The 18,853-nt window shown below is 35.6% G+C and overlaps 1 protein-coding gene across 3 annotated transcripts in view; it reads left to right on the forward strand.

Moving 5' to 3' along the window:
• Positions 1-18,219, forward strand: part of HEPACAM2 (HEPACAM family member 2) — a 35,651-nt gene extending 17,432 nt beyond the window's left edge. Inside the window, exons 5-10 of one of the 3 annotated variants that reach the window (XM_012450805.2) lie at positions 9,131-9,256; positions 9,354-9,378; positions 9,473-9,510; positions 10,857-10,930; positions 14,345-14,454; positions 16,779-18,219. In XM_012450805.2, the coding sequence (XP_012306228.2) occupies positions 9,131-9,256; positions 9,354-9,378; positions 9,473-9,510; positions 10,857-10,930; positions 14,345-14,454; positions 16,779-16,788 (383 nt within the window). In that variant the 3' untranslated portion in view covers positions 16,789-18,219. Of the gene's footprint in view, positions 1-9,130; positions 9,257-9,353; positions 9,379-9,472; positions 9,511-10,856; positions 10,931-14,344; positions 14,459-16,778 lie in introns of those variants that run through there. The other 2 variants (XM_012450806.2, XM_012450807.2) reach the window with 2 other exon arrangements.
• The last annotated feature ends 634 nt before the right edge of the window (positions 18,220-18,853 follow it).

Consider the following 18,853-nt stretch of genomic DNA (forward strand, 5'->3'; position numbering starts at 1 on the left):
GGTGTGTTGGAATGTATATACCGTCATGGTGGGGTTTTTTCATATGAAGAAAATGGACTGTTTATTATGATAGCCACTAACCTCATTTGGCTTTTGAGCACTTAACACATTGTTATGCACCTGAGAAACTGAATTTTTTATTTTATTTCATCTTTATTAATTTTAATTTGAATGTAAATAGCCACATATCTGGTAGTTACCATGTCAGACAATGCAGCTCTAGAATTTTTACCTGAATTGCTTCATTTGGGCAGTAGATAATAATATATATTTCTTGTAGACCCAAAAACCATATGTGCTTTAGTTTGTTATAAATTAGGCACCCATTCATTCATTTTTTTAGCACCCATTATTGGCCAAATATTGGAGTAAGCACTAAGAATATCAGATGAGAAAGATAATTCCTCCTAACAAGAATTCCTGCTCACAACCTAATATGAGTGGCACACACATAAACAACTGAGGTACATCCTTTGCTTTCTATTTTATTAATTTTTTATAGGCGTAACCAGCTTTTTACCCCAGTAGCAAACCAAGACATAATTGTCCAGTAAGCCACAGTAAGTACATAAAATAGTTTAGTAGCAATCCAGGTGTCATCTTCAGCTTGTTTTTCATTCTCACTGCAAGTGAAAACATGGCTGTAATGTGTAGAAGTATACTACAGTAAGGCTTTCCCACTGCCTAAACTTTCTACATTAATATTTAACCAAGTTATTCTCATAATATCAGAAGCCCCCAATATTTGATTAAGATCTTATTACCAAGGTCTAAAGACAGCTACAGTCTTAACGTCAGATAATTGCCTTTTGCAAAATCTAAAAAACCTGTTTGACCTGTACAAAGACAGAGCATTTGTTATTATAGTAAATAAGAAGAGCAGGTGCTTATTTTTCAGAGGGATTCAGAGCTGTCAATATTAGTGACCTCTTTGTGGTTTTTAGAGCGATTTTCCAACCCCCAAATGTCCACAGAGCTTTAACTCAAACAGCAACAAAATGGCAAAGAAAATGAATAGTATTGACGCGTTTTGTTAAATATTTGTTTTTCTAAGTTTCCAAGTCAGTGAACCTCTGCAGTACAGATTAGGTATACACCAACCTGCAGTTATAAATGACCATCACTTGCAACTATCAATTGAGCCTACTGACCACTCACTCTGATGAATAAACTCTTGAGATCCGTGAAGAATTTGAAATCATTTAGAAAGTTAAAATTCCTGATTTTGAGATGTTTCCAGAACCAAACTGGTATTTGATGTAGCCAGTGAAGTTGTAAGAAATAGATTAATCTCTTCTTAATGAGGCAAAACATTTGGCTAAACCTTTTGTTTTAGCAATAAAACATGGAAGCCAAAAGAAAAAGGAGTCAAAGATGACTCCAGGGTCACAGATATGGAAGGAAAATGACAAGGTCAGGAAGTAATCAAGTTTTATTGGGGATTTTCAGTGGGGAGAGGAAGGCTGGAGAGAACAATTAGTTCTGTGTTGTTTTGCTTTTCTAACACTACAGCAAACGGTAACTTCCACCTCTGTTCACTATGATTCACATCTAATCTGAGATATTAATTGACCTTTTTATATCTCCATGGAAATATCCTAAAGAAAACAGAGACAATGGGCAAGTTCACACAGCTAGTAAGTGATTAAATAATATCTGAATTCAAAGCCCTCTTTTTTTTTTTTTTGAGACGGAGTTTCACTCTTGTTGCTCAGGCTGAAGTGCAGTGGCGCAATCTCGGCTCACTGCAACCTCTGCCTCCTGGGTTCAAGCTATTTTCTTGCCTCAGCTTCCTGAGTAGCTGAGATTACAGGTGCACACTACCACACCTGGCTAATTTTCTGTATTTTTAGTAGAGATGGGGTTTCACCATGTTGGCTAGGCTGGTCTCAAACTCCTGACCTCAGGTGATCCGCCCGCTTCGGCCTCTCAAGGAGCTGGGATTACAGGCATGAGCTACCGTGCCTGGCCCAAAGCCCTTGTTTTTAACCACTATACAAACTGTCTTCCTTTGATATAACTGGGAATGTCGATGAAACCATATAGTCTTTCTAAAAGATACGTATAGGGTCACACATAGAATATAGCATGTACTTTCTCATCACCTATCTAATTTAATGCTATGTACATAGAGATTCTCTGGTTTGTATATACATATAATTTCATATTAATATAAAGTTAGGAAATATCTGTAACTGAAAATAATGTCTATGATATGTTTCAAGAAAAGAATAGCTAATAAAATAATAAATGAGCATTTGTGTTTTGAAAAACAACTTTATTACCTTAATTAAGGACTTCCTTGAATAAAGATGTCCCTATTTTAAAGTTTTAAGTGAGCCTAAATTGCTATTGTGACATGCAATAGATAGATAGATAAATAGATAGATAATGTTTATGGAAATGTAATCATCTGATCAGAATTCAAATGTTCACATTTCATGAAGGCATTCAATTGTATAAATAGAATTCCCTAAGGCCATGTGGGCATAGTTTAAGATTTAGCCATAATAGAAATGTTTTCAATTTGTTTATGATAAAGCTTCCATTTTTTACATTTATTCGTATTCTCCATATTAAAGAAGAGAACAGGAAAAAGACTCAAGGCAGGAAAATGAATTTACTAATTTTTCTATCTGGAAATTTCTCAAGTCAAGGCCTCTAGGAAATGTATTTCACTTCGGGCCATTGGAAATGACAATTAAGATAGAACTACAAATCTGACACTCAGACCTGAGACCTAAGGTGATGTTTCCATGAGCATCCAGCATTGAATAACTGTGTCTGTCAGGTAGGCCTATGATGGAGTGTGGAAATGGCACACTCCTCAATGTGGCACCTTTGTCTCCGGAGGGACGTGATTCAGCTGCCATAACCAGTGAACAGATTGGATAAGAGAGATCTCAAGACTTCATTTTGATCTAGTAATAGATACACAGACTGGAGCATATGGCTGTCCTGCTTTGAGTGCAGTCTCAAACAGCAGGGTTGCGATACCATGGATACCACACCTCTTGCCCATATTTGCACTTAACATGTTATTCCATTTTATTTGTTTGCCTAAGGAGGAGGCAAATAGTATTTGCGCTATGGCTTTGGCACATGAGTCCATCATGTTTAAATAATGGGGAGAATGGCATGCTATGTGCTAAAGAATAGTATAAACTCTCTGAAAGGAAAAAGAAGGAAGCTCCTGCAAGTATCCAGAACTGCAGAAGCGATCTCTATACATTCTCTATGTCAATACAGTCAGAATTTCCTTGCTGTCTTATTTTCAAGTTCAGGTTCTGGAAGTTCAACTTTGCGAAAACACTTGCTTAAGGCTGAGACCACAGCAACTGTGCCCCTTGATTTGATCCTTGACATATCTGGCACTTTTTGTATGTGTGAAAGGGAACAAATTTCAAATGCTGGACCTAGTAAATCTTGTGTGTTCTGGGACAGAAGAGCAGTGTTGAGAGCAGAGAGCCAGGATGCTCTAGAGAAGAGGCCTAACAGGAAAGATCATTCCTTCCAGGAAAAGGATTGTCCCTATTCCTCATTCTCCATGGGGAAGACTTTTGGCCTTTGCCACAGCCAAGGTTTTGGGCTGACAGACGCTGGTCACTACAGGAAAGCTCTCTGATGTAGGGCAAACGCAGGCCAAGGAAAGAGGCAAGAGGGCAATAAGGAAGGAGCCTAAAGAAATAAGGAAGTAATGGAGGAGGGGAAGAGTGGGATCCTCTGTAGGAGAGAATGTGTAAAATTAGGTCATTTTAGTAAATACATATCAAAAGGGATAATGAATTAAAAATGAAGGGGAAGGGAAGAGATGTCTCTTATCTAGTCTAAGACATCTTATCATTATATATTAAGCCTACTGCCCAACTGCAGAATCACAGAAGTGTCTGGCAAAGAGCTGATGCAGGCCAGAGTGAAGCTTCACTATTAGAATGAGAACTGCTTGGAAATAGTAATTATTAGCATATGCTCAAGTTTAAGAGGGGAAAAAACAGCCGAGATTACTCAAGTGATTTTCTGCAGTTTTGCTCATAGTAAAGCACATTGCAAAAAACTTAAATAGAATAAATTAGCATTGAATTCTTTTTTAAGGAGTCTTCAGGGGTTATAGAATTTTGGTCAAGGCAGTCTGGCTATTAAGAAATGAAAGATTTGAAGGACATGAAGTCTGATGTCAGTAAAAGTTGGAGGAAAAGCTTATATATAAGTAAGAGCCTACCTGCTTATTGCAAAAACCAATCTTTGACCAGAGTAACAGAAAAAAAGTTGAACTTGCAGTCAGAAGAAAACCTGTCTACTCTCAATGATAGGACTTACTGACTATGGCAAATATTTTAGTTTCTCTTGAGACTCTTTCTTTATCTGTACCTGTAAATGGTGTTATGAATTTTCTTTTGTAAATGGAAAACAAATGTACATTTTATTTTTTGTATACATATTTAATATATATTTAATTGTGCATTATCTGAAAATTCCCTTAGCTACTTTTGATTTTATTGTCAGATCTAAAATGAAGAAATAGAGAATTCACTTGCTAAAAGTGGTGCCTAAATCATACAATATGTATTGAATCTTGCCACTCTATTATTTGGTATTTTTTATCAATTTTTTTATTATTATTTATTTCTTATCAATTTTTCTCTTTTTTTACTTTTTTATCACTGTCATTGTCTCAGAGCATTCTATTTGCCTTTAGCTTATTGACAACCACAGTGAAGTATGGGTCCTTCTAAATTTATATTTTAGAAATGAAATTGACTAGTTTGTTGGGCTTCCAAAAGTACACCTCTAGGATGGTAGAGAAGCTGGAAACCAATCATGTACAGAACAACAAAATGATCTAGGAATGTTGAATATGAAGAAGAGGATTCTCAGAGGGAGATGTGAGAGTTTCATCAAACAATTAAGATGGCATCATATACAGAAAGGATTTGATTTATTTGTGGTTGCTTCAATTAATATAACTGAGTAGATTTGGGCTTAATTTGGGGGAAGGATTTCTGTTTCTTGTATAATGATTAGGCAAGAGTGGTGGAAAGAGCACGGAATTGTTGTTAGACATTGCTAAATTCAAATTTGAGTCCTGGAGCCTTAGATTTCCCAACTGTAATATGAAACTAACTGTTGCATCATAGAAGCAGTAAGTGGTAAAACTATTAATTTTGATTAGAATTGTTTACTCCCTAAAGTCTAAAAGACAAATAAAAATATATAACAAGGAAATAGAGAAGAAAAGAAAAATAAAATTCTGATTATTCTAAATTAAGACAGGAAATGAGAGAAAAAATAAAAGGAGGTAGGAAATATAGAAAAAATAGTAAGATTGTAGATCTAAACTGAAATATAATCATACTAGGTCTTACTGCACTAAATATTCCAACTAAAAAACAAATGTCAAACTGGATACATACCTTATGTGTGAAGATACTGAAAGGTTGAAATTAAATAGAAGAACAAATGAACCATACAAAAAAGAAAGCTAGCATAGCTATATAGCAGGACGTCTAATAATGTTATTTCATTTCAACATCATTTCGTTATAATACTGGTGAGAGAAAAATATCAGTTCCCACAGGGGCCACTGTGTGTGTGCAGTTTGCACATTCTCCCCATACTTACATAAGTTTTCTCCAGGTTTTCCAGCTTCCTCCCACATCCCAAAGATGTGCACATTCGGTGAATTGTCCTATCTACATGGTCGCCATCTGAGTTAGTGTGGGTATGTGTGTGATTGTGCCCTGCAATGGGATGGTACCTGGTCCGGGGCTAGTTCTGGCCTTGTGTCCTGGGCTTCCAGGATAGGCTTCTAGCCAGGTGCAGGTCTGATCTAGAATAAACAGGTTGGGGAATGAATGAATGAATGAATGAATGCATACAATGATTGTCAAATAAAAATTTATAAAGTCTAGGATAATCATATAAGTGCATGACAATAAATGATGTGGTATGAAAGTGCTCAACAAGACTGGCAGATTTGTGATGTTAGTTTTTGAACTGCATGATGCTAGAGGTGCTTTTTACAATTTTCACTTTGCAAACATTTATTCCTTGATTTCACCCATTACCACTACCACTGCCATCATTCACAGATTCACCAAAAATGGGGTAAATAACAATCTTGTTTTTATTAATCTTTATTAAATGTATGTATAGCTCACATTTATTTGATATTAGAAGTTTTATTAATCTTTATTAAATGTATGTACAGCTCACATTTATTTGATATTAGCGTTTGATATTAGAAGTGTTTGGGATCTTTATGTAGAACTCTGATAATTTTCTGGCCAGAAATATGTTGTAGCGATGTAGCTCTTGTTTGTATCAATTAGCCAGTGGTAAAATTGGTTTGTTGTTTTGCTCAAAGTCACAGTTTCCAGGAATCATTCAATGATGTTAAGTGAGGACTTACTGTACTGGTATAAGATAACTTATATAAAAATTAGGTAATTTCTTTAAGACAGGAAGTATTAGGAAGTACACCTAATAAATAGCAAAATTGGCAGAAAAATTCACAAAGTGGGAGACTTTAACATATTTATTTCAGTAGCTAATAAAACAGACAAAAACTCAGTAGGAATACAGAAAACCCACCTCACCTAGTTGAAATAACATAAATGCTACATGCAGCCACTGCACGATACACCCTTTCATATGACTACTTTTATAGTCATTTAAAAAATCAACAAACTTCAAAGGATTGCCCTATACCAAGAATGAAATTAAACTAAAAATCAATAACAGAAACAACACTAGAAAACTCCCAAACTTAAGAAAATTAAGCAACAGACTTTTAAATAGCCCATAGGTCAAATAACAAATTGCAATGAAAATTAGGAAATATTTTGGACTTAATGATAATGAAATTACTGTTTCAAAACTCAGAAAAGTGTTGCTCTATAATTACATTGCTTACACTTGAGGAAATGAGGGAAAAAATAATGGAAATTAAACTTAAAAGTGTATTGTGTGTGTTAATAAGTTGTGTTAAAATAACACGTATGTGTGTGAGTGTGCAATATTTTGGAGACTGAGTTGCTAGCATGCCACGCATATAGTGTCCTATTTACATAACTCAGTGTAAACCTCTCTGGCTCCCCAAGTCAGAGAGTATCAGAGCAAGAAGAGAACTTAAAGGCAAGTCACTCTTGCCTCCTCCTTATATTAATGGGAAAATAAAAACCCTGAGAGTCAAGGGGCTCACCTAAAGTTACACAGCTCTTTAGAGAGAACAATCCCACAAGAGCATAATATCTGAGAAAAGGCTAAGATCTCACAAAGAGATCTTAGTGCAAAGTGCAAAGTGCAAAGTGATTCCAAACTAAAATGTCAACCTTCCAACAGTGGAAGAATATAAATTATTCTACAACTTATGAGGCAAAAATAATCTAATAAGCTTCGTGATGTTCTAGTCTATATATAGGATCAATAAATTGTGATTCTAGTTCATTTTAAGCTGCCTTGCACTTATTTCTTCTAGCCAAGGTTTGCAAGAGTTTAATTTAAAATCTGTTAGAAGATAGAAAGTTGGACACAGCTATTATAATCCCATAGAAGAACATTTTAAGAATGCAATTCTCTAAATGCATATCAGAAATTTATAAACTCCCCATCAGAAATGGTGAAGATTTTTGATAATTAAAAACAACCTTGTTTAACTCTTTAGGACTTAAAGGGAATATGTGAATGGTGTTGTATGGGGAAATTAGAAGAGATAACCTGATTTCTATGATGTGTTTACTAGATTTTGGCAACTATAATCTACACTACATTATTAAAAGTCTCCTGTAAGATTAAGAAATGAAAGTAATCTGGGTGGAAAAGCCAAGAGAGTTCATGTAGGCTCATACTGAGAGAAAGAAAAGATTAAGTGTTCTCCCCTTATTTTAGCCATTGGAAACCTCAGCAGAGACTTTATGGTGAAAGATGACAAAGTGTGGGCTGGATATTTATTGCAGAGCTGTGTAGCCACCATCGTCTTCACCACATCCAGAGTTTCCAGGCTGTTCACCACTGCTGAGTGGAAGTGGCATCACATGACTTTCAATCCCACGTTAATCTAGACAGACAGGCAACTGCCATGATTTATTTCCACATCCATATCTGATTTACGTGGTAATATGGAAGACATCTGTTACTCTCATTTGTTGGAGGTTAAAACTACTTCCTATTATATCGATTAACTATATGACTAAACATATTATAGCCTGAAGCTGGTGTTAACATAGCCACAGTTAATAAGTTGTGTTAAAATTCTATTAAAGGGAGACATCATTAAGTGTTAAGAGTCTGGGGTAACATCTGGACTCTACCACTTATAACCCGAGTGACCTTGGGCAAAATTCAGCTTCTTCACCTATTGGAAGGGATGATAAAATAATCTCTCCTTTACAGAATTGTTGTAAAGATTCAGTGAGTTAATATGTATCGTGCACCTGTAGAACAGAGCCTGACATATTGTAAGCTCTCAGCAGATGTTATTAGCACCATATTTTATACAGTGATATTAATAAAAGGCTTACAAAACAAAGTGAATTCTAGTCAAAAGGTGGGACTTTAAATATTTTTTGAAAAATCACGCATACATCCTATTTTAAGAATTGATGTTTCTTTTTTTATTTTTAATTTTTTTCATCATTTATGGTAAGAGACATTTCTTTATTGGCCAAAATTTAGTAAAATGTGTTTGAAATGAACACCTCCCCTCTCACACCTTTAACCACTTACCATCTCCCTAGAATATTCACATACTTGAATTATGCTAAAAAAGCAAAATGGAAGAAAAATGAGAGAACAACTTAGCATTTAGGGATGTAGACACAATGAGATGAAACATCTAAGTTAAGGTGGCAAACATAACTGAGAAGTATGACATGAGATATTTGCTACACTTAGTATAACATAACCAGTTTTAACCTGGGCAGTGCACCACATTCCCAATCACAGATATCCCTAGGGAGTTTAGTGTGTGTTTTAAAATAAGTGCATTCCTTCCATTGGTCCTTGTCTCTCTCTAATAATACATGTGTATATGTTTTTTTCAATAGCATCTCCTTTAAAATAAGGCATTTAAAAAGTCAAGTTATATACTGTAGTAATTTATTACTAAAAATATATTTATCTTTTTATTTAGGACTGGAGAAGCTTGCACAAAAAGGAAAATCATTGTCACCTTTAGCAAGCATAACTGGAATATCACTATTTTTGATTATATCCATGTGTCTTATCTTCCTATGGAAAAAATATCAGCCCTACAAAGGTAGGTTAAAATTTCCAAAAAAAAAAAAAATTTTTTTGAAGCTGTATATATGTGTACTAAGAAATACCTTACCATTTTTCTTCTCTCTTGATTTTAGTTATAAAACAGAAACTAGAAGGCAGGTAATGCATCTGTTTCTATGAAAACAGTTTTTTTCCTTACATGCTTTTTCCTCAATTATTATCTCTGACAAAAATACCTATTTTGTCTTTTCAGGCCAGAAACAGACTACAGGAAAGCTCAAACATTTTCAGGTAATGGCCAAGCCAGAAAGGGCTATTATCAGTTTTAATGCATATTAATTAATATTGTTAATATTATTATAGATTATTAATGTAATAGAACTAATATAAGCTAAAATTAATATAACATTAGCAGTCCATTACCTTTGGGTTCGTGCCTTCACTTTACAAAATGTTATCCTTTGCATTGGTTTTATGTAAGTCACACAAGTCTATAGTATCAGCCTGGAAGGCACTCTTAACTCCATTTTACAGGCAAGAGGACTAATGATCAAGGAGATGAAGTCACTTGCCCACAGTCAGTAAGATCAATGAAGTTAGTTCTGCTAATCCGTTGATCCTATTATTATTATTTTGAAAATTTCAAAGAGTTCTATCACTTTGTTAATTCCTAAGGTAGGTTTCATGCTGGCAGCTCCATCCCAAAGAGAAGAGGAAAGGAAGGTCTGGCAGAGGCCAGGGTACCTTCTTTGTCCCCATTGTAATCCTCATTACCATCAATATTGACTGTACTGAGTTAACAATAGAGTTTTTGCTCAGGCCACAGAGTCACAGGGTGCCAAGTTTCAGTTTTATATGTGCCACTTTCCCCTCATATCACCTTAGGAAAATTATTTTTCTTGACCACAACTTCCTCTTCTCTATAACAGAGATAAAAACTTCCCACAAAAGGTTGCTATGAGAATTAAATAAAATGATATAGGTGGAGTGCTTGATATGAAGCCTGAATGTTTAATAAATGTGGGCCTTCTTCCTCTTTTCTAGCCCTTCCCGACTTATAAATGACAGAACATCCGAGCTAGCAAGGGCCCCAGAGACCATCTAGTTCCTTCTAACCACCTCCACCCCCATCATTCTATAGATGATAGTTTATGTGGATTGATATTATAATGTATTGTACTTTTTCTGTATGGGAAGCTACAGTTAGTTATTTATTCTTTTTAGTTCTGGCAGTCTCTGTTAGATCTAACAGGGTGCAGTTGATATTATGGGTGGATCAAGAGTGGCTGTGACCTTCAGGTTGAATGAAGCCCTGGTGACCATGAGTCTCTGGTAACTGAGAGTTACAGAGGCCAAGCTTGCCCACATGTGTGTATTTAAAGATATAACAGGCTATTCTCATGTCTGGCTTTAAGAATAATTGTTCCAATTCGATTTCGATTCTCAGCTTCAGAAAGAGTGATTTCCAACACTGCTTAACGGCAATGTGACTACAGGGACTAGGAAATGTTAAATTCACTTTGCACCTATATACCATTTAAAGCAGGCAATAAGGATACGTTTGACAAAGGTTTTAAAAAACAGCAACAGCAAATCAAGGCATTTGATTTTTAAGTAGTATTTGTTTTACATTTCAGGCCATGAAGATGCTCTGGATGACTTCGGAATATATGAATTTGTTGCTTTTCCAGATGCTTCTGGTGTTTCCAGGGTTGGTTTTCCTAGTGGCTGATTCTGCTTCACCAGAGGTGTAAGCAGCATTCGTTTAAGCACTGGGCAGTGTGGTCAAGTGGCTACATTATTCATTACTGCATTAAGCAGTGTTGACTTACTCCACAATGTGTGGCATTGCCAGATCTGGGGAGCTAAAGCATTTTCTTTGCCTTTATAAGTAAAGCTAACACAAATAAGGAAGTTATGCTAATTCATAAATAGTCTTTACCTGGTAATCTCAGTGAAGAGAGAACTAACTAGGTTGAAAGTCAGGAGAACTGAATAAAAGGCTAGGTGTTGGTGGCTCACATCTGTAATCCTAGGGCTTTGAGAGGCCAAGATGGAAGGATTGTTTGAGCCCAGGAGTTTGAGACCCCATCCCGACAAATATTTAAAAATTAGCCAGGCGTGGTTGTGTATGCCTCTGATCCCAGCTTTTTGGGAGACTGAGGCAGGAGGATCACCTGAGCCCAGGAGTTGAAAGTTACAGTGAGCTGTGATCACACTACCACACATCAGCCTGGACAATAGAGCGAGACCCTGTCTCAAATTAATTAATTAATTAAAGATAACTGAATAAACAGAGGACCAGGAGACCCTGATTTAAGTCATTCTGCATCACTTGGGTGACTGCAATCCATCACTTTACTGAACTCTCTCTGTTCCTCAGTTTCCCCTTTGTTGCCCCCCATATCTTTTGACAACATTGCAAAGACAATTGATCACACCCTTGAAGATACCTCACGCTCTTCAAAAGGAAGTTGCCATATAGACCTAAAATATGCAGGTATACATCTTTATTATTGCCTTGAAGGTACATGAGATGTCAAGGGAGCTTTCATATAGTTGAAGTCATTTCAGTCCAGAAAACAAAAAAAGCCCATCTTTTAAAGTAATCAGTTTTGTTCAACAGACATGCAGAATGTTTCTCTGAGCTAATCAGCTTATTAACACTTTTGTAGATTTGTATAGAACCAAGTTTTCCTCTGCTTCCTTATTCCGCTACCAGAGTCCATTTAAGGAAGAGCACCATAAAACAGATTACTTGCTTCCAGGCATTCTCATTTCCATTTGTTAAAAGAACTATTTGCCATTAGGGAATGGTGACTTCTCTTGTTTAGAGGATTCTATCAATGTATAAGGTTCATCCAGTAAGTTTCCTGGCCACAGACTTTATTTGAGAAACGTCATGTGAGTAATGGAGAGGGACTGATTGGATTTCATCCTCCCTAAGGGTGAGTCAGTAACAGTCACAGATGAAGAGGAGAACTGCCCTGCGAAGGCTTTGCAATACCCTATTCAATCTCAGCAGGATTAGCTCACCCTTCATTTCCACAACCAAAAGACAACAACAAATATTTGATGGATCAGTTATTTCATACAGCTTCTCACGATGGCAAAAAGCACACCTCTAAGGTGTGGCTTCAAATTGGAGAGGAGGAAACTGAAGAGCTAAGTCTTATAACTGAACTTTTGAATAAGGAGTTTTAGTTTCTTTATTTAAAACAATGCACACTTTTTATTCCTAGGAATTCAATGGAAAGGAGTGAGGTTTATGTAAGAAATTTTAAATCTTACCATGTGATTAATCACTACTCAGTTTTGGAGTTTTACCGGAAGGACCTCAATTGGCTCAAAATACTATAGTCCTGAAGAACTCGAAGCAGATAAATAGGGGTATTAATTATATAACAGAAGCCCTGCTTGTTTCTGTTGGAAACAGAATAACTTGATTTGGAGCCACGCCCATCTTCAAAGCTGAAAGCTCCTAAGGAAATCTGCTGAGGTTCTTAATTGGCCACGGCAGGTGCTTTGGGGCAGAAGTGAGAAATCAAGACCAACAACCAAGGGAGGAGGATTAGGACAGGGACACGAGGAGGAGGATCTGCATGAGAAGCCAGAACGGCAGATATGTGGGAAGATAGAACCAAATGCGATGGCCTTTAAAAAAAAGGAAAGGTGATCATAAAACCAAGATCTCAAAACTGAAGTTAAGAAGGGAAATAAATTGAATTATTAACTTTTTGAGTTTTCAAAAATCAAAATAAGCTAGGTGCCATGGTGTACACCTGTAGTCCCGCTGTTCAGGAAGCTGAGATGGGAGGATCACTTGAATCCAGGAGTTCAAGACCAACCTGAGTAACATGGCAAGACCCTGTCACAAAAAAAGATAAGCAAAATAATCTCTTGGCACATTGTGTGGTATGTGCACAAATGGATTACTTTTCTCTCTACCCATTGCACATTTCATCGTACATTTAGCACCTCTTTCAGGAGTTAGACAGAAAGCAATTGCATTAAGTGAGCAAGTTTTTATTTAACAGCTCTATATTAGGTTAGGTGAGTACGTTGGTGATCATCGATAGATTGCTTTTACCATAGCCCCTGAATACCTTCATACCAAAAAATGTCAAGAGCTGATCTCAAGGATTGGTTCTAAACCAAAATTTCCTTGACACAAAAATGACAGGGCAAATCACATCTCCTAAGGTTTCATATGAGAGCTTTAGCAAGTGGAATGGAAATTAGTGATTTCTAGAAAAACAAAAAGCTAAGATGTTCCAAGCAGGTCAAATTAGCCTGAGATAGGGAACTCTTCCGAGTTATCAAGAGCAAAGAGCCCTCGAGATGGAGCTGTATAAATATAAAGGCCTGAAAGTAGACAGAAGTAGGATTAAAATAGGAAGCATTTGGGATGGGGAGGCAAACTAGACTTTGGCTAAATAATTGGGAAGGAGTGTTTACAGGAAGAAGGAAGTTATGAAGCATAAGGAATGGGAATTAATAAAACACAAATACCAGTTTCAATAAAAATACCTGTTGATTTTTACCAGCCATAAATACACTATTCTTTCCACATTCATCCAAGCATTTAGTTTTTTCAGTCCCTTACTACATTTAAACCAAAGCATTTTCCTTTGAGTGTTCCATATTCCTTGGTACTGTCTTTACTTATTTGCAATATGATGTATGATTTGGGCTGTATATTGTTCTTTCTTTTAAGCCACCCTTGCGCACATAATTGGCAAATAGTGTCAAAAAGGTAATTGAGGTATAGAAAAGATGATAATATATGCTCTCTGATTCTAAGATGTCCTGATATCTTCTCTTTTGCTATTTTTTCTTTCTATGATATTTCCTTTACAGTACTGCCAGCTTTCTTCTTAAATGAAGAAAAAAGCCATAGCTTTGTCAAGCTATCCTTCTTCTGACCTTATAGCTATGCTGCTGCACAAACTGCCATAGGGTAAGTGCAGAAAAGTGTAGCAAGGAAGAAGTCAACCTTCTAGGGAAGATAAATAGTTCTAATTCTCTAATCATCACTACTGCTAGTTGTTTTCAACTATGCAGCATAGTGGAAAACTATTTACTAGTCTTGAGCTAATTTTTTTTAATGTGTCACATTTTCTAGATGCCGAGTAGGTCTGTTCCAGCCTCTGATGGTGTATCAGGGCAAGATTTGCACAGTACAATTTATGAAGTTATTCAGCACATCCCTGCCCAGCAGCAAGACCATCCAGAGTAAGTATAACTCTTCATTTGATGGTGCTAAGGAGAGGCTAAGCATTTAGCCTCTGCTTTCCCCAGAATTGATTGAAAGGCACAGAAGAAAAATACAAAACAAGATATAATGCTTTTGTGCATTTGAACATACTTCCCCACCTGAAAATAATTTTGAGAAACAAAACAGGGAAACACACAAATATCTTCCAGGGCCATGCACTTGGGCTAGTGGACTAGATTCAGAACTCTAGAATCAACTGTCTCTTGTGTACATTTCTTTCTCACAATATTTCCCCAAGGAATCCACATCTGGGTATGAAAGGAATGTTCAGGCCAATTTTGTAGCCATCTTAATGATTACTTAATGATTTTCCAGTAGCTATGGTAGTTTTAGAGCCATGATGATCTATCACTAGAAACAGGACCAGTAAAATATAAGCCTGCAGAAGGTCCACAGCACAGTCAATATCTAATGCCCAGCCTCTTATTCAAAGTAGCTTATTCCCAAGTGAGTGGAACCCCAGTGAGGACTGGCCTCTTAGCCAGAGAGGACAAAACCTGTGCTAAGGGCAAAGCTGAGAACCTATTTATCCAGTTAAGCTCAAGGCTGCCACTAAGAAGTCTCCCTCTCCTTCCTGCCATGGAGAAACTAAGCCTACAATCTTTTGAAATAATAAAATGAATCTTTTTTTTTTTTGCGGGCTCTAGCTGCCTGAAGGCATAACTGCCACAGATCATCTTCCATCATTTCTTTGTCATTTATTGACTTTGAAAAGAACATCAATAACCACTTACAGAAACTTCCCCTCTGGCAAAAGAAACAGTTCCAGAAAAGTAATTCATGCACACTTCTGGGAAAATATCAAAAATAACAGCAAGGAGTACAAATGCATGGGAAATCATCTTATGGGGACGAAACCTAGTCCTGGGGGGCGGGCACTGTGCGTCATTTAAGGACTAAATAAGTGGCAAGATACTTCAGAGAGCCTCATCAGATAAAATTTACCTAGAGTCACATAAATTAGGAACAGACTCTGATGGATGTAGGAACTTACAGTTTGAAAAAAAAAAAGTAAAGCATTGTATTATATATCTAGTAGAACACAAGAATAGGATATTATTACATAATATTTTAAGAATAAAAGCACTCTAAAATGATACCTAATTCTCTTTACTGTCTATAAAAGAAAACTAGGGGAAATTTGTTTGTTGTTAAATATAAGGCATTGAAAGAATTCTGAGATTAAGTCTGCTTTCTAAGATTTAATCTAATTAAAATTTGTATCCTATTTAAATTCATTTCTCTATATATCATTTCTTCTAACTATCAATTTTTCACATTAGAATGCAAACAGACCAAATGACAACTTGGAGTTTATCTTTTAAGGTTCTCAAGAATGAAATAAATTTTAAGTCAAAATTGTGAATATGACAGCTACAATTTCAGAACACAAAATAAAGTGATTGGATTGTTTTTCATGTCAAAAAATCGATTTTCAAAAAAACACCCTTTGAAACTAGATGACTTTCAGCACTAGCAAAATCTTTTGACTTTTTTAAGGATATAAAAGTTTATTTCAAAAATAAGATTTGAGAATTGAAAACAAAGCAGAAATGCTCTTTATCAAGCATATGAAAAAAGTATTCAAAACTACTGCTGTTAGCACATGCTCCTCCAAAAGGCAGTCACCCTCAAGACCCCGGCTCACGCTGCCAGCACAAGCTGAGTAACATCTCCAACTCCCACAGCCTCCTCTTCTCACCTTCTTCTTTCCCATTTTCTCAGTCTTTTTCTGTGTTAGTTTCTCTGTGTACGTCTTTGTCTTCCAGTGGCTCTCTCTTCCTTTGCCTTCATTCTTTGAATCCCTCCTTTGTCGAGTCTAACGTTCTCTTTTCTTCTCTTTCTCTATAATTGTCTCCCTTATCTGTAATATTCTTCCTAAAATTTTCCTCCTCTGTCTGTCTTCCACCTTTATCTAAATGGGGAGTCAATATTTTTAAAGTATTATTTTATTTGAATTCAGATTTATGTTACCTATTCTAAATTGTTTAAATAAATAAGTGAAATGCTTCCTTTTTCTTTATCAGAAACTATTCTGTACTAATTTTACTTATAATTAACTCACAAACATTTCCAGGACATTTACTATGTGGTAGGGCAAGAGATTAAATAAGACTCGATCTTTTCAAGATTTCATAGTTCAGTGGGCTGCTGTTTACTTTTTTTAACTAAAGATTAGTGATTCTTAGTAAAATAAATATTTCTCAGTAGAATAAATGCCACCTATAGATGCAGAGAGCATTTTTCTTTCCTGATTGCCTATGGTTTTATTCTCCTCCAGGTCCAATTAAATTCAAAGATCAACTTCATGAATAATGCATTATTATAGGTGGTTGGTGAATCTCTCCCATCTCCATTTCCCAACATGAATGTGCCAGCTCTGTGGAAAGAATTCTAATTTCACTGCTTTCTTTTATTTGGCAGTTACTTCTGAGTAGGAAAGACAGCCAAACAATTTTATTCTTTGGCTCTTAGACTGTTCTAACAGTGTTATCTTCTTAACTTCATATGTCTATTACCTAATTGGACTGCTGTTTAACCAATTGGTAAATTGGTCTGTGTTCATATTCTAGTACTCAGACCAATTATTTATTTATTGAACTTATGGCTGGATGTATTTCAGTGTTGTCTATTGACCTCATTAAATGCTCTTGGTACGGTTTATATTGAACCCAAGACTTAAGTTAGTATATTGAAAACAGGACATTCAAATTAAGTAAACCTTAAGTTTCAAAAGGAAATTATCTATAAAATTTAATAATTGCTTAGTCTCACATTTTTTTGTTGATAAATGTAATTTTCTTGAGCTAGCTCAAGACATTCATCTAATTTGTAGCCCTGGAAAGGAATAAAATAACTTAAGGTTTGTTTACCTGCAGACCTGAAAAATCTATAGAACTGTTTACATAGTTTGTGATCTCTTTACTAGGTGAACTTTCACGGGCTAACCAGTACACTGGAGTGAAATTCTGAAGAAACATTTTAAGGAAAAACAGTAGGAAAGTATTCATCCAGAGTCAGTGAAGAAACCAAGACCAACACCTCTTACTCATTATTTCTTTACATGCAGAATAGAGGCACTTATGCAAATTGAACTGCAGGTTTTCCCGCATATTCACAATGTCTTGTGTAGCAGAAAAACATGTTGGGAAAATATTCCTCAGTCAAGACAGTGGCTGGGGTTTCCTCATTCCTTTTCTATGAAATATCTCTACAAAGCTCAATTAGTTTACTTTATACTTTCACTGTCATCAACACAGAGACTAACCTGTCTCTCCTACAAATGTGGAAATTTTACATTGGTAGATTTTTCAGCAGACTTTGTTTTGTTATATTTTCATTCGTGTTAAGAATGCTAAATTTATGTTTGAATTTTGTGTCCAAATTTCTATCTTGTTATATGTGCTACAAAATAATAAGGATGGTTGTCACAAAACCAAAACTATGCCTTCTCTTTTCTTTTAACCACCAGTAGTATTTTTGAGAAGACATGTAAACACTCAAGGAAATGACTATTAAAGTCTTATTTTTATTTTTGTTCAAGGAAAGATGGATTCAAATAAATTATTCTGCTTTTGCTTTTTGTGCTTAATTATTTGTCTCATAGAGTAAAAATATCACATAAAAATCAGATTGTAGACTTTGGTTTTTTCATCCTTATTTCCCAATGTGCAATAAAATCTAGATTATAAGGAATTATTAAAATAAAGATCTTGCTCTCTCATGGTCTACTATTTTAAAGAGAAGAAAAGAAATCTTAAAAATAGAATTTCTTTTTTAAAAGTTTCAAGCAAACCACTGTAGGTACATTGCCCCTCCTGTATTTTCACAGAAGCACATGGTGAAAAGAAAATTAAGACTTTAGTCCCATGACTGCTTTCTGGTCTTCTCTCTGTACTGCCCTTATATATTTTCCTGTTGGAAAAGTTCATCCATTCTACCAAAAGTCTTTTCTTCTAGATTTAGTAAAAAAAAAAAAAAAAAAAAAACTACTGTATCTGATTAGCAAAGAAATTCATGCCCCTTGTAAAAATATATGTGTACTTGGAAATGCATAAGACTCACCATAAAACAATTAAAATCACTCATAATCCTACCCCTCCGAAATAACCTGTTAGCATTTCCCCAGATTAGTTATGTATATATTTATTCATACCCCTTCCATTTCCAGAAAAGATTCATGGTACCTCATATAAATGCATAAAATCACAAGATAAAATATACCCAAAAAATAAAGTTGATAAGGAAAACAGGATGAAGGAACAATAAGAGGCAAAGCAAAAGCAGAAAGAGATTAAGAACCAGTGTGATGAAGTGGCCTTCATCAGTGGGTATTGTTTCACACTGCCAAGATCA

This window comes from Aotus nancymaae, unplaced genomic scaffold (assembly GCF_030222135.1).
Source record: "Aotus nancymaae isolate 86718 unplaced genomic scaffold, 86718_ANA_hifiasm-v0.15.2.pri h1tg000025l, whole genome shotgun sequence".
In the NCBI taxonomy this organism is placed as follows: Eukaryota; Metazoa; Chordata; class Mammalia; order Primates; family Aotidae; genus Aotus; species Aotus nancymaae.